Below are 27,783 nucleotides of genomic sequence, written 5' to 3'. Positions count from 1 at the left end.
TAAATTAACATAATGAATTGTATTCTTGGAAATATTTGAAAATATATTCTAATTTATTTTATTACATAGTAAAACATAATTACATAAAAAAAAGATTCATTTTTAAAATATATGGAAGAGTGAAAATGTTCAATTTTAAAATGTATTGAAAAAAATTTCCTACATTCTTTGCATAGAGAATAGACAAATCAGTGATAATTTTCAATGGTTGCGGCATATCATTAACGATAGTCACTCAACGAAAATGTCCAAGGAAAAAATATCCAAAATCGAGAATGTCTGACATGAAATTGTTCAAAATTGAAGTAAAAAAATAATATTTTGTAATAAGTCAATCATTCACATCCACCAATGTGATCACTCATAGAAAAGATACGATTAAAATTAGAAGTAGTAAACGAAGAAAAGTTAGGTTAAAAAAATCTCCAGCAAGAAAACTTAAAAGTAGGGTTTAAAAAGTTTAAAGTTAGGAATTTTTCACTCGATTTTTTTACCATGATTCCACCAACCGTTATATTTATGGTTTAATTATTTGTTCAGGTATCTCACTGGAAATCCTTGTACAGATTATGATGGATATCGTGAGTATGTTATTGGTACTTTACCACAAATTGACATACTCGACGGAATAGATGTAACTTCATTTGACAAATTAGTCGCCAAACAGCAGTTACCAAATATTACATGTAAAATTATTGCCCAACAAAAAACCTATGAAAGTAAATGTTTTTAAAAATAAAATACGCGCGTATTAGTTGATATTTAATATATTTATAGGTACGTGTATATTAGAATAATTAGAGTGTATGTTAACTATTTATAGATTTCAGAATAAAACAAAAAGAGTCATCAAAATCTTTAAATATTACTGAGGAAACTATGGAAACACACGAAAAAAATTATGAAGAATCAGATGAAGAGTATGTATACAAAAATATAACAACTAACAAGTATTTACCTACTGTAAAATGTTGCTATATAGTAGGTAGATGGTAATAATAACTAATAAGTAAATTAGAAAATTTATAAATAATATAGAAAATAAATAATTATACATATATAATATATTATAGCTTAATGGGGTCTAAGGAATTACCTAGTAAGAGTGCTACTCATCTAATATAGATTCAATTGATTGTTTGTTATGTCTTATATAATTTAATAATACTCATAAAAAATATCTATTATCTATTAAAAAATGTGTATTAAATTGATCATTGATTATTATACCTAATAAATAATAATTAACAGTACTATCTAATATCATAATTCATATATTATATAATAGTATCATTATTGGCACTATTTATTTTCTTTTTAATTTTATCTAGCATTATATCGTTATTCGTAAATCGTTATACATTTAATATACTCTCATGAGTCATGACTCATCGTTATTTATTTTATATCGTAAACAATTTTATTGTAGATGGATGTATGTGTAGGTATATTGGTGTGGTATATGGGGTGTTTGTATAGTTGGGTGGTAACATGGGGATGACAAAACTTACACCACTTTTCGAGACACATATCCCATATGGCCATAGGTAATAATGATAATGTACCAAATAAAAATCTTTTCACGTATGAAAATTGTTAAAGGTAAGCTAAAGTGAGGTTCGTTACTTAACCTATAACCGTAATGGTTTATTAAAAATAATTAGGATTATAATTGATTATATAAGACTTAGGTATCGTTTAATTTATGCCGTATAAGCTCGAAACATGTATACGGTAATAAAAAACAAAACTCATTATTTCAAAATATATTAGTTTTTGAAAAAATTTTTTTCTTAATTTCCAGTCGAAATGAAAAAAACATTTTTTAATATTATTTATTGTTATAATTGTTTATAATTTTTACTTTTTTGAATTATAACATATTTTTAATTTCATATTCTGTAGCAAAATATTTTTTGGAATATTTCGATACATAAAATTGAAATTCAGGCGAATAGTTTATGAGTTATAACTTATAAGTATTTAAAGTTTGTTCTCCGAACGTAATAAAATATATAACATCCAAAGCTACCCTGATTAGTATAGTTGGAAGAATAGTATATCTTAGTCAATATAGTTATTGACCAAATTAGTTACTAAATTCGGTAGGTAACTTTTGAATCCATTGATTGGTCAGCAATTAATTCCAAAAACTCGTTTTTTATTTTATCTAGATTATAGTTTCATAGTGAAACTATTTTCCAAGTTCTTATTTTTGTTCTTAATAGTCTGCAGTCTTAATTCTACGAGTTTTTTTCCACCAGGCTTGACTGAAATTAAATATGCCCTATACTCTATAGGTTATTATTCTCGGTCGACATTGCACTCATTTGGCCGCTACAAGCCAATTTTGAGACCTAACCGCTGTACCTATGTATACATTTAATTATTTAAATTTGAAAATCTCCAAATGTACGTTGTATCCGATTGTTTCCAAGAAGACAACAATGAAGATGATTAGATGAATAATTATTAATAACAATTATTTCAAAAAAATTTACATTATAAACCTATATAATATATGGCTATGTCTAATATAGGTACTTTTTGAATATAATTTCGACTGGAAATTAAACAAAACATTTTAAATGTTAATAGATTTTGAAACGATGAGTGTTGTTTGATAAAAGAATCGCCCTGTATAGAATTTCCACAACTTTTAGTTTTTGGAATCAACCGAGTGAAAACACTCCGGAATGTCGTGTGGAGATGGCGTTACATAGTAGACGAGCTCAGCGAAAGCAAGATGAAGCGAAAAAAACATCCAAAGAAGAACCATGGATTCCAAAGTTATTTGCCGAAGACGGTCGTCCGTATAATTTAAACCAAGCAAAAGTATCATACAAAATGGAAAATGAACATAACAAATACGTGCTTACTGTTCATGTGTACAAGTAAATTATTTTTGTAAAAACGTTTTTAATGCGTACATTATTTAAATCATTAAACACATACCAATTAATAATATCTAATGGTGAATTTTTATAAGTCAACGCTATTTTGGGGGACACTTACGAGGAAGATACAGGTGCCTATTATATTTTAATATTTTATAGACATGGGCATAACTTTGGAAATTTGTATAGGGAGGGGCCAGGGGACTAACTATACCTAATGGCTAATTGTTTATTTAATAGTTTTTTATTGTACCTATAACATAATATCGGAGCATAATGTTCAGTATTTAAATTGTTTCATTCAATGACGAATTTATTAAAACAATTTTGAGTTTATACTTTTGTAGTACCTAACTATGGTCTATGGATACTCGTTTTTATTTATTAAAACCATATATTTTCAAATGAGATATACCTACCTATCTAATCAACCTTTTTTTTTTGCTGTAAATTGTCAAATTGTAAGAAAATACAATTTTTGAAAATATTGAAGTATCTAAATCAAAATTTAAACGAGTAGTTCCTGAGTAATTAAAATGTATGCCTCTAAAGATAATAATAAATTAATAATACATTATATAATCCTTAATAGGCTTTAAAATAATTTACAAAATTATAAAATTAATGTAAAATGTATAATAAAAATAATAATATATAATATTTAATTTAGTTTTTATTATGCTTTAATAATTTGTACAGATTATTATAACATTTAATCTACTAGAATACTAGATTAGGTAGGTAATATTAATTACAATGATATTTAAATCATTATTGGTAATCCCCATATTTCACTTATAATTATTAGTAGGTAAAAAATTATGAGTACTTAATAATAACTCAATGTTTCAATAATTACTCAATCGAATCTTTATTTAAATACATCAACATTTTCAAAAAAGTTATGATGAAAAAAAATGCTTCTAATTGGTTTAAAAAGTTATTATATATAGTAGGTAAATACCGTACCTATATAATTTTTCTATAGAGTTAAAACCATTTAAAATATTGTATATTAATGATAAAAATGATTAAAATTATTATATTATAATGAATAAGAACTCCCATAAATCTAAAATACTTAATTACGTTTTCAGTAAGATTTTTTTAGTTGTTTACAAAGTACCAAGAGAGTGACATTACAAATCACAATTAATCTTTAAAAATCACGCTGTATAATATAACATTTATCTTTCGGTTTAGGTTCATGGACACCAGCGAATTGGACGTGGACGTTCAACCCACGTACGTAAGGGTCACAGTACGAAAAAAGATATTGCAATTGGCGCTGGATGAAGAAGTAAGAGTGGACGAATCCAATGCGAAACGGTTGATTGGTTCTAAGCTATTGGAAATAACTATGCCTAAAGTAAATTATCGCCGTATTATGAAAAAAAAAAACGTCTACCAATTATATGTTTAATTTTTTTATTGTGTATTATATATATTTTATAACAGGTAAAACAAATAATCTGTCCAGTTAAAAAACAATGCGTCACGGACAAAGATTTTCACAATGAAAAGTAAAGAAAAATTCTAGTTTTTCATTATAATATATATAATTTATATAAGTATAGCCACTAGCCAGTATAGGTATATTTCGTTATAAATTATAATAGACAGATATATTGTACAAAGTAGGTTATAGATTTATTGATCACAAGTGGATGAATTAGTAAATATTTCTGACATATACACCTAGCTCATTTAACTCAATTTTTTTTTACATTTATATTTACTTTTGCATGGGTAGCTTTAAAGAAAACATATCTTCCTATGCTTATGATATTAAATATGCATTTATATTAATTATTCAAAGTACCATAATTATTTTAACTCAAGACATAGAAAATTTAATCAAAATATTCAACATATATTTATGGACATAGATACATAATACAGTTATACCTAAATGTATAATAAATATATTACATCAATAGGTTCAATATGTATTTAAATTCTTTAGTTAATTTATACGGGTATAATTATTAATTGACTTTATATTTCATATATAAGTACACATTTTTTCTTTCATATAAATTATAAATATTAAGTATAATACAATGAATACTGAATACCTAGTTCAACACAGTAGATTATTTCATAAAAAAACATAATTTTATTTACACAAGCACGGATCACTATAATTCCGGCTTGTATTAAATATAATAAAGATATTATTATATGGAATATGAATTTATTTTATTAACAAAAGTACTTACATTTTTTAGTAAATCGAAACTAACGGATGAAGTATTTGATAGTCAAAAGCAAGTGGAATTTTGGAATATAACCAATTCACCAGCAAGCGTAAAGAAAACTGGAGACAATAACCTTAAAGATTTTGTCGACAATTCCGAAGTACCGCCTTTAGAATAAAGGTTAGAGGTTCATAGTATCTACTACAGATAATATAAATATAATACTTATATTAGGTACCATTAACTATTTTTTTTTAATATTAAACTGTATTGGTATATATATGTTTTAAGTTATATATGTACAATTAACCCGATAGCTATTTTTAATTAACCTCAATTATTACCATTGTTGAAGAAATTAGAGTTTATCAAAATGGTTATTTGGTTGTAAAGAATAGTAAGAATATTTAGACGAATCCATTGTTTCACTGCATTTGTTTCATAATAATTATGCACGTAGATTATGCTACCTTACAAATAAAAACGATATAATTTCTTTTTTTGATTTACCGTTTTTTCATGCGATTAAGTTTTAAGTTTATAAAAATATTATTTTATGAGTATACGATACCTAAGTTGTTGATAAAATGTTTCGATTTTCAAAAACTGGGGAGCTTTTGAATATAAAATTAGATCTAGTTTGTACTTTGGAGAGGTCAAATTTAAAAAATGTCGGTACTTATCTTATAGTCGGGAGAAACAAACAAAAAAATGAAAATTTTTACACGAATCCAATTTTTGATAAAATCGATTTTGATGTAGCTAACTGGGAAAAAAATAACTGTAGACATTTGAAATTTTTACCAAATGTTTAAAAATGGTTTTTTATTTAGATAAATTTTTTAAAATATTTTGACTATTTTTGAGCTATTTAAAGGTATAAGAAATGTTCAATTTTTAGTTTTTATTTTTATAAATGTTGATTTAAAATTATTTTCTGAGTAGAAATGCTTGAAATTTTAAGAGAACGTTTTAACCGATGTATCATATTGTCTCTGTCTTACATGCATACAACATGGAAATTTTGCATTCTGCAGAATTTATTTGGTGTAGTTAGCTTAAATATTAGAGCAAATTTACCTAACATCAAATTTAAAGGTAAGAAAATGGTAGAAAATGTATATCTGTGTATACTGTATAAAAATATTAAAAATAAGTACAATTTTTTTTATATGCATTTAAAGTTAGAATTTTGTCAGAATTGCACAAAATAGCAAAACTATTTTATAGTTAAAAATGTTTAAAAACTATTCTGAAACCATAATATCTAAAACATATATAACAATAATTTTTTTCATATTCATTTGAAGTACCAATTTGGAAAAAATGACTTATTTAAACGATAAATAACAATACGTTAATTTTATTGTCTTGTAATAATTTAAAAATATTATTCGCAGGAACTTTAACTTTTACCCTACCCCACCCAACATAAAACATATTAATGTCAAAATCAAACAAAGTGTGTATCATGATTTTACTAAGTTACAAAAGTTTTTATCTACCACTTGTAGTACCTAGAAATTATTATAATTAATTTGTCAAAACATTAATAGTATACTTTATCGAAAAATATACTAGTAACATTAATTCGTACATTATTTTATTATGAATTGATATCAGGTATTTGCCCGAGGTGACAATATTTATATATTAATATATACTAATGGTCTAATGCTTGAAACATATTGCTTACTATTTAGGGTGCAGTGGTTGTTGTGACTATATATTTATGAGGTACATATTTATTATATTTATTTAAATAGTTAATAATTGTGTAGATTGCATAATAATTTGTCTACATAGTTAGTAGTCTTATTAATTTTTATTATTTTGGTACTTCCCTTTTATCGGAATTACATTTCAATAAAATGAAAAAAATATAATAATAATAATGATTATAAAATTGTTTTTAATTATCAAGTCTCTAAACTTGAAACACGTAAGGAGAAATACATTTCAATGGTGGTATTTCATTAGGCAAATTCTGTAGAATATCAGGTAGGTTTAGACACAGTTTTTAAGTTTAAAGTGTTAAATGTTAATCATTTTTGATATGTTTGTTTAAAAATAATTGAAAATAGGTAATCTGTTTTATCTAAAAGTGTATTAAAAATATTTATTATGAAATTAACACAATATAAGTAACTTGTTAAAAAAGGCCACATAGATATAAGCAATGTACAACATTATTATTCATTAACTTAAATGTGTCAATCTTTAAAACTATAAAGTAACAAGAAGTTAAAAAACAGGTTAATAAATTGTTTTTAACGCAAATTAAATTTGAATATTTTCTTTTCTATTTTTTTTTTTTGGTTTTTTTTAATGAATAATAAATTAACAACAAAAAAGACGATAAAATACAAAAAAAAAAAAAAATAATAATACTAAAAGCCAAAATGAATACAAAATAACAGTGTTAGGCCAGTTGAAATTACTTTATAAAATAATATTTGTATAAAAATATTTCTATTTTATTAGTAAATTAAATAAGATAATTTTTTTACAGCCGTTTATGAACACTTTGAGCTTATAAGCAAAAATCTTATAACTTATTACAACCCTACAAGAATTAACTCACTCAGTATTATGGTTAAATTGATAAATAGGATTTTATGAAATTTTGTACAAAATAAAAATAATAATACATAACTTCCACCGAGGACAACCAATAAATTTTTTTGTGACCCAAGCCACTAACATCAACTGCTTTATATTATTAGACAAGTATGATGATGTCATGATTATCTCGTTTTTATTTAAACAATTATTATTAATAATGGTAACATAAATATTTACAATTATTTGTATGATAAGGAACAGCTTCACAGAAAAGCATTTTGCTAAGCATTAAAAAAAAAAATAATAATATATAATTTGTTAATAGTTCTTGTTGTAAAATAAAAATGTGTTAAAGTACACATGATAATATACAATTTTATGTATATTTATATCAATGAGCTTAGCAAAATGTTTATCTCTTGGTGTTTCACAAATTCTGTCAATAATAATAGTGTCCATTAATTTTCTGTATTAAATACTTAACTATTCAACAACAGCGATTAGACAATCTGTCTGATTTCCTATCAATGTTAATTTTTTCGGGTACATCGGTAGGTTCGCGTCCAGGTGTCTTGTTCAATATCGATAATGTTAGGTCCGTAAATGCTTTTTCAATGTTTATATTTGCTTTTGCAGATGTTTCTAAAAAAGATATGTTATGTTCACGAGCAATACCTTCACCTCTTGATTTACCGACGACGCGTTTATCTTCCATATCACATTTGTTCCCTAAAATCATTTTTTCTACATCTTCATTGGCGTGCTGTAAAGAAAAAATAAATCAATATTATATTTATAACTTTAAATAATTAAATAGTATTGAATAGAGTTAATAGATATCAAATATTTGCTAAATTAAACTCAGATAATCATAATTAAGAATAAATTGAAATATATTACAAAAGAGTTATAAATTAATGTATTTTTATTGCTAAAAGTTGATAGATTTCATAATTTACAAATCCAACTAAAAATGAGTTTAAGTATTTTAAATAAAATACATTTTCAACAAAAGCTTAACTGGATATAATGAGATAAAACTGTTTATTTTATATAAATGTATAGGAAAATAATTTATACTGATTTGTTGATACTACATGATAAAAAATGTACAATACAATATGAATGTCAACATTTACAGAGCTTTATATCAATAAATTAAACAATTAAATTCTGTATAAACAAGTAATAAATAATAATGATAATAAATATATGCATACCTCATTAATGTTTCGTAGCCATTTTACTATATTTTCAAAACTTTTTTCGTTTGTAATATCATATACTAACATAATACCCATTGCTCCCCTATAATAGGATGTTGTTATGGTATGGAATCGCTCCTGACCAGCTGTATCCCTAAAATTCAAATTGTATTACATAATATTAAAATAAATAAGTTTTTCATAAACTGGAATCAAAAAAAAAAAAAAAAAAAATTAAATTTGATTTACTTTTATTAATTAAATAATTCGAAACTGGTAATATAATATTAAAGATATCACAACTATGTTTTTAATAAAGATGCCAATAGGATTAAAATAATAACGCAAAAACTTGTTTACTATATTTATGACCTTCTAAGTAAAATAACATTAAACTATTTGTTGCATAATTAAATCAGACAAAGAAAAAGTAAAAAAACTAACTTGTAAACAATATTTAAATTCAATTCTTACCAAATTTGAAGTTTTATTTTTTTGCCTTGAAGTTCCACTGTTTTGATTTTGAAGTCAATACCTAAAAATAAATTGTATCAATTAATAATCAAAAAATAGAATAGATAAATATAGGTATCTTATTTAAGTTTAATCTAAATTTGAATCGAGTTTTCCTACCCTAATAAATGTGTATAGAATTAGTTGAAAATATTTTGGCAGAGGATGGAAATTTAAGATTTGAAGAATTTCTATTTTTTTTCTAGTAATCATAAATCAATTGATAATTTCTTTTAGAGCTTTTTTCATGGAGTACCCATAGCTATAGCTTATTTATGCACCGGAAATAATTAACACATAATTGAATAAAGATTAGAGTTAAGTATGTGTGGTATGTGAATTAGAGAGCATTGAACGTGTCATATTTGGTAAATTCTAGATAATAAACATAATACACGCAATGCTTAATATTGTTTTTTTTTTTTTGTAACTTTAAACTGCTATAGGTATTTTTTTTTTAAATTAATTAGAATAAAATAGAGTAATAAGATATGATTGTAAATATTCTTTAAATTCAAATACATATGTAGTAGGTATTCTATTATTCTTTTAAATTGTGCAACTTTTTCAATCATTTATTCATAAATTTGTTTTAAGTATAACATTAGGTACCATGTGATGAAAAATAAATAAATATATTTCTATTGTTATGATAATACTATTTTTACACTTTCTTTGTTAAATACCAAGTATACAAATACATTAAATAATTTAAATAGAATTTTGTCTATTATGTTTTGATTTTATGGATAATACATAGTATTACCGATGTTAAAAATAAATTAATCCATCTAATTAATTATCTGTAATCTATCAACGATAAAAAAAATAATGTTAGCCCTATTGTGCGTCAGATTCTGATAATAAAGTAATTATCACATTAGTTTTATTGATAATATTTTCTTTTAAAAACATGTGATAAACACTAAATTATTAAATGTTCAATTAAATATGACTAGTATAAATAATTCTGATTATTTAATTCTAGCAGAGACTTCATTAACTTTTGATATACCTATGTGATGATCTTTTTCTTTAACTAATCTAAGCTGTGAGTAATGTGACCACTGTTATAAATAATATCAGAATATCAATTAATTCATGTATTTTACCCCACCTAGAAATATTTTCAAAATTACTCTATTGGAATTGAAAATTCAACCACTTAATACAGATTGTATTTTAATAAATCAAGTGAATGCAAACTTCCAAATATATCATGCAAAAATTATTGACACACTCAAATTTATGGCTAAAAACTAATAAGACATGTTATAAGAGTCTGTGATGATATTGATCAATAACTAACACAATTTAAAAAAAAAAAATCAACATCATTAATTATGAAAATAATTTTCCCAAGGTTAAAACAAATTTAAAACTATTTTTTCAAATAAGTCTTAAAAAACCAAAATTTTACTTTTCTCGAATGAAATTCTAAGTAATAAATTATTATTTATGATTACTTAAATGGAACCTTATTATTTTGGGTTAATTTAACCTTTTTGCTGCTATCTATACATTTTATATTTATTTAACACTAAATACCAATGTAAAAAAAAAAACGTATTTCCAAATAAATTTAATATTGTTAAAAATGTTTGCCAAATGATATAGTAATTAACTAAAAATATAATCAGTGAAAAAAACAATATGTAGGTTGATTTCTTTAACTATTTAAGCAAACAAATGAATACTAAATATTATTATGAGTGTAATATTAATGTGTAATTTTTTAAATACACAATTTCGTTTTTTCCCTAACCCAAAATCATTTTTTAATTTTTAAATTATATTGAGTCTGAAAAAAAGGATAAAAGTATGGTATCAGGTATGGAATCTACAAATATTACTAAAACAAGTGGTTCAGTAATAGCAGAAGATATTTTTAGATAAGTAAAGGCTTAGTATGCTTGGTATGTATACACTCAACCACCCAACTTGATGTTAATAACTTAAAAACTCCTGTAAACTGGAAGTTTTTGATCTTCCTACAATCAAATTTTCAATATCTGACATATCTATAATTATAACTTAGGAACATAGGTTCTAATTCTAGATCTGGTTCATATAATTTTCTCAAAATACTTTCAAAATTGTGTTAATAGTCCTACTTGTTACTATACAAATTATCAAATTATCTTTTTATGTTCTGTGATAAAATATGCTAGGTTTTGTGTGTATAGACCAGTGGTTCTTAATTGGTGTTCCGTTAAAATTTTAAAATCAATAAGAAAAATATTAAAAAATTAAAATATGTACCTATATAATTACTAATGTATTTTACGGCTATGTTCAACGAATACCTTATAAAATTTTAAGTGTTCCGTTATTTGAAAAAGGTTAATAATCAGTGGTATAGACTGACAACAGTACTTGCCAAGGCAGGCTTCATTTCCTCCTTCAAATAAACTGATTGTCACATCAACTGGGTTCTGATAGGGTGGTACTGAGTTGTGAACACTGTGTAGAGTTAGGGTTTTTTTTTTAATTAAAAAATGGGAATCAGGACACTAAAAAAAATTAGGTTAGGTATCATGACATACGCGTCCCGCTAAAAATTGAAGCGGGACACGGGACAAGTATATTAAAAATCGGGAATGTCAAGCCAAATCGGGACGTATCTCAACCCTAATACTATGGTTAGGTGACATGCAGGAGAATGCACAGAATAAACCCATTTTCTCCAAACAAGTGGCATTTATATCTTTTTGAAAACAGTTTTGTTAATATTTTTTTGATAATGTTTAAAGTGTGCCCTGTCTAAATATATACTTAGACCTATTTCTAAATTCTCATTAGTTTCTAACTATTAGTTGTCAATATAATGCTCATTTAAATATTCATTACAGAAAATAATTGAAAATAGTTTTAATAAATTATTAAACGTCCAACATAGATTTAGATGAAGCTGGTTGATGGAGACAAATCTTTATATTTTTATTCCAATTTATTAGAACCCATAGAAGGCTAATAGCTAATCTTCAACATAATTTTCTTCTTTTTTTGTACTTTGGTGGTCATAAGCATCATAACTCTAATTATTAATTGTCTTTATTGTCTATTCTATAGTGTATCATATACTTATTATTTTCTAATATTAAATTAGGTATAAATTACCGATACTTTGTAGAATGTAGATAGGTACCTGTCCTACTTTATCGTTATGCATGTAAGTGGATTTGTAATGTAGTAATGTGTAGGTACCTAGACAAAATTTTTATAGAGACATATTTTATTAATTATCTATTTAATTTCAATTTAAAACAAACAGCTGTAGTTAAGTATTTAAAATGATGATTGCCTCATACATAATATGAAATTATAGGTAAATATTTAATTACATTTTGATTGGCAATCTTAATTGTAGTAAATACCTCTATAAAAAAAGGTACTAATAGTTATAAAAACACAATAAAACTTATATTATTTTTTTTTCTTTAATTAATTATGGAAAATTGTTTGAACTTTTAAGATAATTCTTAAATTTTTTTTTTTTGAAGTTAGTAAGTATTGATTTCTTATCTAGATTAAAATTATTAAATAGTTAACTACAAACAGTAACTAAATAAATTAATATTTTGATATGATGGGCATGAAAATGCAATATATATTTTTACTTATTCTATTAGGATGCTCTGTGTATGCTTATGAATATTACATTAGTACACTATGGATGTTGAATATAGGTACAATATTAACATACAATCATGCATTAGAGCTATAAAAATACTTGAACAACAATGTATTAAATTTCTTTTATATTTTATTATTAGGTACCTACTTACCAAACTTGGTATCTTTTACAATTTACTATTTCAAAATAAAACATGATATTGTATGTATAATTAGAAATAGAATAGGTAATATTTAATATAACAAGACATTTAATATCTTTATTATGTGATGTAGAAATTACTAAAATAAGTTAGTAAAAGCAATACAATAAATAGTTATTATCATTTAATTTAAGTTTACACACATATAAACAACAACAGATTAAATAGGTAAATAATATTAAAATTTCTCCTACTTAAAATGATTAGGAAACTGCTAATTTAAAATTAAAAATACTAAATAGTAATGCTCCATCTACCAAGCAGTAAACATAGCAATCAGCATAATAGTTAAATAATAAGTATTTTCAAATAAAAATTCTTGAATAGTAATCAAAATTAATGAGTCATAAATATTTTTAAGGGACTTTATACCTAACTACAAAATCTCTTATTTTTATAACTGTAAACAATAACATAATATATTGTAATATATAGTATGTAACTATAAATAATATTTTTAAGTTCTATTATTCAAACTTATCACAGCATCAAACAGTTTAAATGACTTTTAAACATTTTATCGAGTACATAAATATTAATCAATGATTAAAAAAAATTCCTTTAACTCATTACACCGCTGTTATCGCATAAATTAATGCAAATGACCTCAATAAAACAAGGATGATTTATAAAACATGACTTTGATATGTATAAAATTGGTACCTACTTTATATTGCAACGACTTAATATTACCTATCGACTTATTAACTGCAAGGTAATATACAAAACTGTTAAAGCTTGTTTAAGAAATTAAATCAGTTAAATTGTTTGTTTTGATTATAAATGTACCTGTTTACTTACTATCCATTCAACATAATTAATAAATAATAATCCTGGTACATACAAATAAAATTAATATAAGATACTCCAACAAAATTGAATGATTAACTTAAACAATTGGAAACAACACTTTTCAAACATCAATGATAAATAATAATTGTTCAAATTAATCATTCCATGAAACAGGTCCATCGTCTATATTATTATCCTAAGGCTCACATAGTCACATAATTTCTACATATCAGATTTGAAGGTCGTTATTGTCTCCAGTATATTATCTATAATGTAGTACATACGCGCAAGTGTGCATCATTCTACTGAACAGTAAATAGATCTAGCTATCTAACTATCAGAGGAGATTTGAAATTAACAACACGGTAATATATAAGAAAATTAAACAAATTAAATTAAACTCTGATGAGATAGACATCGCCCACTCACCAATAGTCGAAATGAACGTCGTGGTGAACGCATCGTCTGAAAACCTGAACAGAATACACGTCTTGCCCACGCCCGAATCGCCGATCAGCAACAACTTGAAAAGCAGATCGTACGTCTTTTTGGCCATCACGGATTACCGGGTTTTGTTTTCGTCCGGAAAAGTCTAAAATAAAAGGAGGGGGAACTTCTGGTATGCGGAGGGGTAGATTGAAAAAGGCGCGAGTTAGGCGGGCCTGAGTAGAAAATGCGTATTGGGACGGCGGTCCAAATCAATCAACGATGTAGCAGGTTGACAAGCGATTGTTTTTATATTTTTCTTGGCGGTCTGTAGCGTGTTTCGAATGTTTTATCAGCGGCCTCGCAACGTAATCGACGGACTGTGGCGACGAAGACAAAGTGGTAACGTGTCACTAGGCCTAACGTTAATAATTAACTGCGTCGAGTATTTAAGTGCGACACGAACGGTGGACCACGATTAGCAAAAGAAATATGATTTAGTAGTTTTATGCTATAAAAAAAAAAACGTTATCTCGGCCGTGGTCGTAGTCGTCGTCGTCATGGATCGGTCGGTTATTGTGTGACGGCCCATCTCCCACCCAAAGATTATGACAGTGTGGCATTAACACATTTTGTTACAAGGACGGTAACACTGTAATTCCTAGACGCCGCGGCTGTTTTCGTCTTTTCAAAATCTACTGTAAATCTGTAATAATAATAATATATTGACAAAGATAATTATTTATTAATTTAAAATTGAATTAATCAAATATTAAAAAAGTAAATTCTAGTTTAAATAATGAAGTAAACAGTACTTATTAAATTAATAAAATGTTTGTGGTTGTATGAATCCAAATATAATCAGTAGGACAGAGGACTTGTTGCAATTGTAGTATTTGCACTTTGCAGATTTTTTTTGTACAGTCATAAACTGACGTAAACTTACACACTAACACACTATATTATATATTTATATTGTTTGATTTATAAACAAGTATTTGTATATTTATCATTTATATTTTCATGTGTAGACTGGTCATGGAATTATAATAGCTATTACTCTATTAGCTATATACTGCTATATGCTGTGGTAGCGTACTGGGCACAGTCTTAGATTAGTTAGATTAACACTATTAACTTAAATAGTAAATACAATACATATATAAATGATAGAAACTTTATTAATAATATATATATATTTTGTAGTTTGTACACATTATTATTGATATTAACAATGCAACGTTGCCAAATGCCACTCATTCGTATAAGCAGCTGGCTATTATCAACTTAAAATGCTGGTAAGATATAAAAACATTTTGAATTTATGAATTCAGAATTAGAGATATTTATAGCACATATTAAAAATTGTCACGACATGTAATTTAACTGCATTTAACTACTATCATAGAATACTATGCTACTATTTTTTTATTTTTTTTGAAAATTTATAATCTGTATTAACAAAAACACAAAAAGTAAATGTGATAATATTTACAACAAAACAACAATATAATATACCCAATGACAGAATGACAGGATAAGACCATCCAATGATAGAACCCTTCAGATTTAAATTAAACATAATATATTGATTTTTTTTTTTTTTTTTTTATTGATCATAAAATATTACGACACCAGCGTCTTTTGAGGCGGTGAGGGGGATTATTAGGAAGAGTATCTACGTGATGGGCGGCTCCCTATTCGGCCAAAATTTACCCTTCCCTTTTCGGCCAACACTTACAGTTCCCTTTTCGGCCAGCACAGGTTTAACAACTTATGAGTTATGATTGTATCCAAAACTATGATTTTAAAAAAAAAAAAAATATTACCTACCTAATACTTTATGAAAAAATAATAAAATAAAATAATATAAAATAACAAAATGTTACAATAAAATGTTATAATATAATACATTAGTCGAATAAAAATTAATAAAGTATTATAATACCTATATAAAAATAATTATAATAATAAAATAAAATAATTGGCAATACAATAAAATAATATAATACATTAGTCAAATACAAATATAATAATAATAAAATATGTATTCAGAAGTTTTATTTTTTATAATTATATGATATTTGTTTGACAAATTTGTAACGACATATTTTATTATTTTTATAGTCTTTAATGTAAGCTTCATTTCGTTGATTTTAGGTTAATACCTATATAGTTAATAGTTATATCAATTAATAAAGAATTATAATTAATACTTTATTAATTTTTATTCGAATAATGTATTATATTATAACATTTTATTGTAACATTTTGTTATTTTATCATGTTTTCATAAAGTATTAGGTAGGTAATAATTTAAAAAAAAAATCACATTTTTTGATATAATCTGATAATCATAACATTCATAACTCATAAGTTGTTAAAAGAAAACTGTGCTGGCCGAAAAGGAACAGTGGCCGAAAAGTGACACTGGCCGAAAAGGGAAGGATACATTTTGGCAAGTGTGTGTAGAAGATAATTTAGTAATTTTCGTTTAGATTTAAGGTGTGGGCCCCAAGTTAGTCGTTTGTCGATTATGATCCCTAGATATTTTACCATCGGTGTAATAGGAATACCAACACCTTGTAGTTGAAGGGGTGGAGAGTTTTTTTTTCTGAGTGTGAATGGGACATGAAATGATTTTTCAGGGTTTATTTTGACTCGCCATGGCATGCATGATGTTACCCAGATACTTATTAAATCGAGGTGTGCTACTATTTAAGTTGGTATAAGAGTAGTGCCTATTGTATTATGCTATTTAATCGTTACTAACTATTAAATACAAACTGAAGTATTTGCGGTTTTTCTATTGCAAACTTTGTTATTACCTGTTCAATGAAATTGTCTTTTTTTCTGTTAATATCTTCTCTTTCACGATAAACACTAATTATAAGAGGACATAATGCCCACATGTGTTATCTCCGTCTTACACACTCACGACATGTCAAATGTTCGTTCGCCAGTTTCAATATATCTGTACTCTGTAGTAATATTAATTATTTTGTAAAATATTGTCAACTTGTTACAGCGCACTGTGCAATGTTGTGTGGCTCCTTGCCACACAATACTGTATTGTCTGTATTTTATTATTATTATTTTATTAGTTCAGTTTTACGCACAGGCGCGATGCGATGACATTGGTTCGCGTCGTTTCTCAATTAGTGAAATTGATCTAAATTGTTATATTTTTATTATTAATTGTGAAGTATTGTGATTTAATATTTATTTTGTTTGTTTATTGGTCACAATATATAATTCAATATATTGTTATTAATTGATTGTCAATTATTGCTGTTTTATTTTATTGTTTAATTCCTGACACTAGATATATACGAGCCCTTACAAAATAAATAAATATTATTCGATATGGTGTGAATACATATTTTGTTATTTGGTCAAAAAAATTGACAGTTATTCCACACAAGATTTTCTATGCGTTTTTTTACAATCCAAAAATACAGTCATAATTTTCATATTGTATAAATTAATTTTACAATACTATTTTGTAATTTTTTAATAATTTATGAAGTAAAATAAGTTAACAAAAACATTTATTCAAGATAGGTAATCATAAACATTATAAATATAAACAAACAAACAAACAAACAAACATAAACATATTATTATTATATATATATATATATATATATATATATAATATTTATACGTTTACTACAGCGACCAAAACTGCTTCAACTATGTGCAGCACAGCATATAATAGCATTCGTCTCATAAATTTTTTGGTTCTACATAATAAAGATTTACGTTTACGGCGTGTCGTATCCGTTGTGGATGGTGCTGGTGTCAGCTCCTGCGCACCAGTTAAATCACTTTGCTCTTCTTGGCCATCGGCTACTATTGTATATAAATTTGGCATTGAAAACGAGGTGCGGCGTAGGCATTTCATTGGTTTTAGTTCTGATAACTGGTCAGACTCTATTGAAGTAGAAATGTTGGGCAAAGACTTACATTTGATTAGGTTCATGCCATTCATGATTGTTTTTGGATGATCCGACTCATTCAATAGAACAATTGTAACGATCAAGTCCTTCAACAATCTGCTAGAATTTTCCGTAATAGATATATTCGGCATGGAAATGGCGTTGCGGCGTAAGTATTTCAAATTGTTTACTTCTGACAGCTGCAGGTTAGACTCCGATGAGATGTTAGTTAAACTTGCAAAGTTAATTTTGTTCATTGTGATTTGTGACCACAAATCGTTAATATAATTTTAGATAGATACAAGATAGAAAAATAAAAAAATGAAAATAAACTAAGATGATAATTCAAAAATATTCGGTTTGGCAGTTAGTAGTTATCCAGCAAACTTCTAAATTGGTAATAAGACATAATTTATAAATGTACGTATTTTATACTCATGAAATAAACAATAAAGCTACCTAATCTTTTTCTTGACGATAGAAATTTTATTATTTTTGACAAAAAATGGCAAGTATAAAGAAATACGAAAAATAGTATCATAATACTATAATAGTATAACACATATTACTTTGTGTTCATTTTTCTCATAAAAATCATTTTATAATACATTTAATTAATTTATAGTTTTTGGAGTACCTATGTTTTAAGATCATATTTTTATTATATATATTTTTGTTAGTGGCGGACTGAGAGAAAAAAACAGCCCAGGAAATCATAATTTTAGAGGCCTTCTGTATACTTACAGATATATGAATAATATAAACATATATATATATATGTATATGTGTTATATGTATTTATAAACATAATTTCTTCTTCTTCTTCTTCTTTGGCTTTTTACAGGCCTTTAAGGCCCATTGCCGCAACAACATATTGTCTCCAATCTTCTTTATCTTGAGCCGTTTCTTCAGCATTCCTTACTCCCAGCATTTTCAGGTCTTCTTTTATTCTATCTGTCCATCTTTGTCCTCTGGGTCTCTTTGCGGTTGGTTTCCATAAACATAATTTAGCTTTTAAATTTTTAAGTATTTTAATCTTAAATTGATATAAAACAAGATAAAATAACTATTGTATATTTGTATATACTGTAGTAATTGTCATGTATATAATTTAAATTACGACGTCTTTCCGACGGGCGTACCTAATACGTTTCCACCAAAAGTGTACCTTTCCCTTTTCACCGATATCCATTGCCACCAAATGAGATCCACCTAACTTATTATTTTTTCTTACTCGTTTTTACCAAAACAATTTTATACCTACTATACGCTTAAATTAAAACCTTTAATACAGTAATAAGTTTATTTAACATAATACTAATGCTGGCTTGAAAAAATGATATATTATGGTATACTTTAGCTATGTATAATATTGTACTCATACCTATATGTAAAATATACATAATTAGTTGATTTTTTTTAAAAAAATTGTAGAATATACTTTTCGTGCGTTTTTTGGATTGATGTAAAATGTATAATATATATATATAATCATCTATTTCATTAATTTAATACCTATCAACAAATAAGCCTTCATAATTAATAAAAATATATTAAATGTATACAATTATAAAAAATTAAATTAATTAATTTTATCTATTTTTCATGCTATGACTTGAGGAAGGGCGCCTTGAGTAGAAAAAGTTTACAAACCGCTATTTGAGTGCTTTATATTTTAAACGTAATGTACCTATAATTATATAGCTGTACTATTGTAATAGCCAATAGGTAATATCTAAAATCTAAGTAGGGAATTATGTTTTCCGGACAGGCACTTCAATGTGAAAACCTTTGATAAGAATGGCTATAGGACTGTTTTTTATCACCGACTCTCCTATACTCATTGATTTCCCTACTGGACACTATCAGTGTTTATTTCAGATCTTTTATCCCGGGGGTATCGTAAATTTTCAAGGGGGTATACCATAGGAGTAAATAATAAAGGGAAGTAAAAATATCGTATACATTTTTCTTCGGTGGGAGGTATTACTCCTACCCCGGCCATCTCCTAAAATAAACATTGGACACTATAGTGGTATTTTTCCGTGTTTGACTTTTATATGTGTTTACTTGAAGGGAAATAATAATAATAAAATACTTAGACATTTAACATAAATTATATATTCATGTATAATTTTTTTTTCTTATGTAGTTTTATTGATACACATACAATATACATACACATTTATTATAGATTTATTATAGATTGACACATTTAATTAATACACGTACACATACACGTAGGTGGGTAATAATGTATAATAATACGCTGCAGTCGACTCTGGGTAACTCAAACTTCAATGGTACGAAATTTTTTGCGTAGAGACATAATATATAGGTATACATATTAAATTCACCTTCAATAACTGTTATGATAGTGATATAATAATAGGTGCCTATACGTACGTTTCACGTGCTGTTGATGTTGTGCCTGAAGGAATTTTATCGATCTCTAGAGTTTTTTTTTTACAATGGGAAGAGGTAGGATCGATTCCGCCAGTACGATATAGTTTTAAAACAACCTAAATTGTTGAGTTATGTCTATTTGAATTTTCAAATAGTTAATACCAAAAAAGTATGGGGAAATTTAACTTCGTCCTGAAAAAAATTAAAATTCGTACTTTTATTTATTTTTAGATTGAATTGTTGATCCATTTAATTGAGACACTATAGATAAATTATACATTACTTAAAACTGAAAATTATTCAAAAATATCATAATTATTGTGATATTATGTTGCATTATATTATTTATATTTTAAAATATTATATTCATTATTATATTACTATTTTAATTAAATGATCAGTATGTTGGTATCCTACCCCATTTATTATTTTGTAGTTTATTAATAAGATATTTCTAAAACTCTAAACTGGTAGCCGGTCGAATCGATGGGTTATTTTAGAATTTAGAGCTATCTTTACGGCCATATTGGTGGAATCGATGAGTCACGCCACTCACGCCATGCTATATACCCATTTCGAAATCCTCGATTGAATTCAAATAATTTAAATTCGTTCGGTTCCCTTGTTCGACTTGTCCGAGTTACCAAGAGTTGACCGTTTGTGTATCAAATTGTATAGCTGTGGTTAGCACACGCGCGTTTAATATATTATTTTAATACAATATATCTGCATCTACACGGAAGGTACGCGTTTGTCGGACGAAAACTGTTAGACAAAACATAACAATAATATTAATACCAATAATTCTACAAATTAACGATATGCATGCGTTATAGTTTTTGATATGTTACGATTATTATAATATATATACGTATATGATATGTAATACGATAAAGTTAAGGTACGGACATAATATTTTATTCTAGTTATTATTGTGTTTGCGCCTTGCTAATTATTTTAAACACTTTTTTTTAACAATAATATTAATACTAAGAAGAATATTGAAAATACGCAATTTATACAACGTAAAGTCAATAACCAAATATAATTATGGCATGTCTTCGCGTACAGACGTACAGTATTAAATTATTATTATCTATTTCATGTATAATGAAGTCGGCCATAGTTTTAATAACTAAATCTTATACAGGTATCAACTACATAAATAAATTTAATATTTATATAATATTGTGTACAAAAATAGGTCTAAGTTTAATACGACGTGACGTTACAAGGTTTATTACAATACAATATGTAATGATCCTATTCATATTATATTTATTAAGATATAATAACCTTAATAATAGGATTTCAAACACCGTGATGTTTTTAATGTTTTTATCTTCATTAAATATAATATTCGTTAGAGCGACATTACAATGTAGTTAACGGAAGGTGGCAAAACGAAAATAATCATTCTATTTTCTAAGCGTTTAAATTATATCATAATTTTATTGATATGTCGTTATTATTATAATTTTATAATTAATATTATAGATTTTTTTTGGATTTTTTTTAAATATATTATTCGTCTAAAATCGCAGTCTGGTTAATTGACATAAAATACACGTACGATTTGTTTTGCCTTAACTATCGGCTACAAGATAGTGCCTAAGTGGGTGTGCAGTCTGCATAAGAAAATCAATATTTATAAAATTAGCCCGTCCACTATATATAAAAAAAAGTATATAAATATAAATATATATTTATGTAAACGCTAATATGTAACGGAATTGACAGGCAGATATAAATATTTTCTTTTGTAAAATTACAGTAGGCCATTTAGAGCGCAGCAATACTTTAGCAATATTGTTTATAAATAAATATTTTAGGCATCATTATATAACTTTACTTAAATCTATCTCTTAAAGCTAAACATTCAACTTATTTTCTAGATAGGTAACCATAAGTTTTTAAATTTTTTTAATCTTAACAATATAGTTTTTTTTTAATTTTAAATATAATGCGCGTTCTTTAAAAATATATTTTATGTTTAATACGTGTTTTGTTTAGCCAACGACAGTATAATATGTTGCATGAGCAAAAATGAATATACTAAAATAGTTCTGCGACAAAATTTTATCTCAGTGATTATGATATGATTAAGTTAGTATCTATTAGCGTGAAAAGAGGAGCATTACACCTATTATTTAATTATAATATATTTTTAAGCATACGACGACTGACCAATAGTATGTTACTTTTAGAATCACTAAGAACATAATTATTAATTGCATACAACTTATGATACAAGTATTCATCCAGTTTGGGACCTTCTTTGACAAGAATACACAGTTATTAAATAAGTATTGATGGGCATAAAAAAAAAATATGATTTTGTTGGAATTATATAGTAACGATAAAACAATTGCTCCTCTTATCGAATTAGTAAACATTGTATGGAAACTGCTTGTATACTGCTGAATTATTAAATTATTAAATGTGATATGTTTATGATAATATTACAAAGAACAAAGCTGAAAGCTTATTTATTTTTCGTTATAACAATGACCAATGATGATGAAATCTTAATTGTCTACAAAAGAAAAAAATAATATATTTACTTATTATAAATAAAACAGACGAGCCGTTCTCCCAACAAGTATTAAAATAGTTTATAGTATAAATAATATTTATATATTCATACCGAGTGATTCATTCAACGTATAACATTCATTATTTCAAAAACTATTAATGTTTTTAAATACATTTTGTTGCTTTATTTTAAGTCATTAAAAAACAACATTTTTTTTAAAAAAAATGTATATTTTGTATTATTTTTCATCGTTTTAATTTTTAATTTTTTTAATGAAAACATACATTTTTAATTCTTATCCCATGGTAGAATATTTTTGGAGTACTTCTATACATAAAAATCAAATTTTAGACGAGTTATAAGTATTTAAAGTTTTGATGTCTGGAGTGGAATTGTACAATGGTACATCGCAAAATGTTGGTCCATTGCTCTGCTCAACTAAATTTTCAATATTTATAGCTAATAAGCTACTTATTTGACTATAGAAACACTTCAAATAATATTCTGTCTTAGAATATAAAAATAAAAATAAAAATGTTAGTTGTCGTTTAAAAAAGTAAAAAAACTTAAAAATTATAACGAATAAAAAATAGTAAAAAATATAATTTTCTTTTAAAAAAAATGTTGTTTTGCAATGAATCAGTTACTCAAATATATATTTTCAAAAATTTAAGTGTTTTCTGAAATAAGAAGTTTTTACGTTCAATGAATCACGCCGATATCGTTAAAAATGAAATTTCTATAGCTCATACCTAATATCGTCTGATCAATTAAAAACTGATTTACAACATATATTCGCAAAGCCGTTCAATGTCGACCCATTGGTTTTGTACTCGTTTGGCAACAGTTTTTGATTTATTATTATATTATTATGATTTTGATAAATAAAACGATAATGTTAAATTTCGATTGTTATTACAGCATTTCAAAAAAGTTCTTGATTTTCTCTCATTTTCTTTTTTCTTAGGTATAAAAATATGAAAAAAACAATCATCATAAATAATCTATCTTTAGATCCGTTAAAAGATACGATATTATAATACTATATCTAGATTGTACAAAAAGATTCATTTTCTCAAGCCGTTTTACACGTACATATAAATTAATGTAATTGAGCTATATTAAAAAGTTTTCTTATAGATGATATAATTATCAATATTAAAGAGCTAAGATTGTCTGCATGTTGATATTGTGATCCCAGTGTAATTGGACGAAATGGACTTGAGTTTAAAGAACGTGCTGCAATACATTATTATACTACTACTACCTATATGATATTATACATTTATACGGACAATTTTACTAGAAGACACTATATATACCTATATTATAATTTTATATCATATATATATATATATATATTAATATAATATACGGTCATATACTTGGGTTTTCCAGTTAAGAAAACAGTGTCTTTTGCGCATTTATTTGAAACGGACAACAAGCGTTTTATATCGTTATTTTTAGTATTTTTATGATTATAATGATTATTATATTATTTTTAACATTATTATTATTATTATTTATATTATTATTATTATATATTCTAATTAACACTCGACAACTCTTGTTGATCCTAACACTTGTATCACGTTTCAGATTCCATTTAGATTTGTCTATGTATTTAATGATATGCGCGTTTCTGATATGTAAATTTTGATTTGCAGCATACATCGTGCCGGTGTCGACGCCCCGAGTCACGAGCACGCTTATTGGCTGTTAATGTTATTAAACTTCTCGTTTTATTTTTATTTATTTATTTTTTTTTGTGTTTTTGTTTTGCTTTGATATGTATAAGTTGTTGTTTCTCTTTAGAACAGTCCATGTGCCGGTAGAACCAAGATAAATATTATGGTGAAGGAGATTTGAGGATTGATAGTAGCAAACGATGATGTGAACGTACAATTTTCGTTGGTGGTAGGCATGGAGTCCGGATAATCTTCACAAGTAGTTTTACTAGTTTCCTTTAAGGCTTGGGCTAAACATATATTGAATATATAATATTATAATACATTGTTTTAATATATTAAATATTAATATAATATTTTACGATTTTATTAACTATCAAGTACTAAGTAGACAACTTATTGTCAAATTTTAAATGAGACGATTTCATGATTTTATTATATAGCCTTAACTTAAAAATAAAATTGATTATGCTCGAAAACTGGCTTTACGTAAAATTCTCGTTTTGCCTTTCATTTTCTACTAAATCTAATTTGCTACCAGAAACCACCCTCGAAATTCAAGATTGAGACATTATTTCTGCTAAAAAAACGTGTACAGTGTACACAGACATATACAAACATATAGACACACACACACACACACACACATTGTTGTAAAATCAATACACACATTCCTTCACTCAAATTCTAAAATATATTTTTATAACAGTATCCACTACCCACATAGATGAATTATATGGTTGTAGATTTTAATAAAATAAATAATTTAATTTATAAGAATAATAATTTAAGTTTAAAATGCAAATAAAACAAGTTGTTTTTTTAGATATAATTTGAAATGAATGAAAAAAAATTAACTTGTACATGACTTAAGTAAAATTAACACATTATACACTTCAAAAGAATTCTTAAAAATTTCTTGCGTACTCATACTTTTAAATACTTGTGAATTTAAATAATAAATTAGTATAGTGCCGAATTCATACAATTCAAACAGAGTGTAATTGTATTCACGTATTACTTAGATTAAATTTGTTTTAAATTATTAATCTCTAAAAAAATGAAATATAAATCATTATTCTCAATTAAAAAAGTAATTATAATTGTAATACGTAGAAATTATTATAATTTTGATTATCAATTATTAATATTTATAGGTACTTATCTATAATTAATTTACATTAAATATATTTAATAATTGTATTTACTTTATTTCTATTCGAAACGAACGAATTAATTATTGATAAAGGCTTACCAATTTTCGGGAAAAATCCGTTCCAAAACTGGCATTCAGCTGCTCTAGGTCCGTAACCTACGTGCATTTCAGCAGCATTCCATACATGATAAATCGGCTTTGATTCGTTGTAAAGTGGCCAGTCTATGTCATCTGATACAGGTGTTCTGAAAAATAAATTAATATGAAATATGAAATAAAATAATACATACTCATAATAAGTCATAATTTTACATTGCTGTTGATATAAATACAATGTGATCACAATTTAATAAGGTTATACCAAATGTTTCAAATGGAAAAACTTATTTTGATGTGTTTTTTTTTTACTGCATATAGGACTAATTATTAAATTTAAATTTTTGTACTATATGTGCAATAGTAAAACAATTTTTTTTAGAATTGAACCCCATCTAGTTCTTTTTGAGTGACATGATTTTATTTTTTTTAATAATTGTATTATGTATTTTTTTTTTTTTACCAAACCTCTATGGATTTTGTATGATTTTTATTGATTATGTAAATTGTTATCGACGTAAAAAAAAAGTTAATATTTATTTATTTATTTTTAAATAAAAGTAATACTGTCTTCTACGCATTAAAAAAACCACAAAATCAAATTTCATCTAGCCGAAATATTTAGTGTTACTTTAAACTGTAATCATACTCTAATAATTTAGTTCTTAATACTATAGTCTGTAGTAATCTGAATACTAATACATACATAGAAAATATGTTCTTTGTATAATACATTAGAAAATATGATATATATTTATACATATATATATCATATATAAACATACAAATATACAATAGCAATATAGCATAGTTATTAGTTTATTACTGTACGAAGTATATATACATATATATAATATTTGTAGTAATTATTATAGTATAGTATAGTAAATACTAAATGTTGTACATGAAATATATGTAATACTGCGAAGAAGATAATGTATTATACATATATAATACATATACTAAGGTGGTTATACGTCTGTCTAACCATACATAGTATGGCAAGGTATGGTTAGTGATAGGGAGATATAGCGAGTAATATGTTTGTCAGTATGGTCTTAAAGACTGATAACTATTAAGAAGAAGAATATATATATATAAATATATAATATGTATATAGAAAGAGAGCATATATCTAGTCGAGTGTCGACTATAATATAGAAGTCTACAGTAAACAATGGCCAATCATTAATCAAAACATATTTGATGAATGTAGATATTAGATTGTATAGTTAGTATATAGTTACATACAAATGTTTCATATATACATAGAATATAATGCAAAAATGCTTAACGAGAAAATATATTTTCTGCGTCTATGCACTATATTATATGAAGTTAGGTAGAAGGTATACACTATCCCATATTAATTAGTTTTTTAAATTAAAAACGGCGATATTGAAATATCATCAAAAAAGGAAATTTAGATTGTGGACGAAACGATTTAATATTTAATTTTTTAATTAATTTCATTTATTAAACTCCTATAGGCTATAATAATAAAAAATTTAGATTAATAATT

At 25.5% G+C, this 27,783-nt stretch overlaps 3 protein-coding genes across 6 annotated transcripts in view; 1 reads left to right on the top strand and 2 right to left on the bottom strand.

The window, feature by feature from the left end:
* The window catches only part of LOC132921338 (dynein axonemal assembly factor 11), a 43,879-nt gene that overhangs the window by 14,846 nt on the left and 1,250 nt on the right, over positions 1-27,783 (top strand). For 2 of the 4 annotated variants that reach the window (XM_060984312.1, XM_060984310.1), the window contains 6 exons: positions 541-719; positions 824-920; positions 2,664-2,894; positions 4,101-4,266; positions 4,356-4,420; positions 5,129-5,597. In XM_060984312.1, coding sequence (XP_060840295.1) covers positions 541-719; positions 824-920; positions 2,664-2,894; positions 4,101-4,266; positions 4,356-4,420; positions 5,129-5,276 — 886 coding nt within the window. In that variant the 3' untranslated portion in view covers positions 5,277-5,597. Of the gene's footprint in view, positions 1-540; positions 720-823; positions 921-2,663; positions 2,895-4,100; positions 4,267-4,355; positions 4,421-5,128; positions 5,598-27,783 lie in introns of those variants that run through there. The other 2 variants (XM_060984311.1, XM_060984313.1) reach the window with 2 other exon arrangements.
* On the bottom strand, positions 7,379-14,965 carry LOC132921340 (ras-related protein Rab-10). Its single transcript, XM_060984314.1, has 4 exons — positions 14,442-14,965; positions 9,343-9,403; positions 8,884-9,022; positions 7,379-8,426 (listed from the first exon to the last, which is right to left on the bottom strand). The coding sequence occupies exons 1-4, from the start codon at positions 14,566-14,568 to the stop codon at positions 8,151-8,153; spliced, it is 603 nt and encodes a 200-aa protein (XP_060840297.1). The 5' UTR covers positions 14,569-14,965; the 3' UTR covers positions 7,379-8,150.
* Positions 20,485-27,783, bottom strand: part of LOC132921336 (acetylcholinesterase-like) — a 38,068-nt gene continuing 30,769 nt past the window's right edge. Inside the window, exons 8-9 of the mRNA XM_060984308.1 lie at positions 26,265-26,410; positions 20,485-25,299 (exon numbers count right to left, since the gene is read on the bottom strand). Of these exons, the coding sequence (XP_060840291.1) occupies positions 25,133-25,299; positions 26,265-26,410 (313 nt within the window). The 3' untranslated portion in view covers positions 20,485-25,132. The remainder of the gene's footprint in view (positions 25,300-26,264; positions 26,411-27,783) is intronic.

The sequence above is a fragment of the Rhopalosiphum padi genome, chromosome 2 (genome assembly GCF_020882245.1).
Source record: "Rhopalosiphum padi isolate XX-2018 chromosome 2, ASM2088224v1, whole genome shotgun sequence".
NCBI lineage: Eukaryota > Metazoa > Arthropoda > Insecta > Hemiptera > Aphididae > Rhopalosiphum > Rhopalosiphum padi.
This window is presented reverse-complemented; position numbering and strand designations above follow the sequence as displayed.

Bases quoted from the DNA above. Each gene is read 5' to 3' on its own strand.
- LOC132921340 (XM_060984314.1), bottom strand. From the start codon at position 14,568: ATGGCCAAAAAGACGTACGATCTGCTTTTCAAGTTGTTGCTGATCGGC. The intron at 9,404-14,441 runs GTGAGTGGGCGA...ATTTATTTTTAG, and splicing joins GACGTTCATTTCGACTATTG to GTATTGACTTCAAAATCAAA. The intron at 9,023-9,342 runs GTAAGAATTGAA...TTTGAATTTTAG, and splicing joins AAAATAAAACTTCAAATTTG to GGATACAGCTGGTCAGGAGC.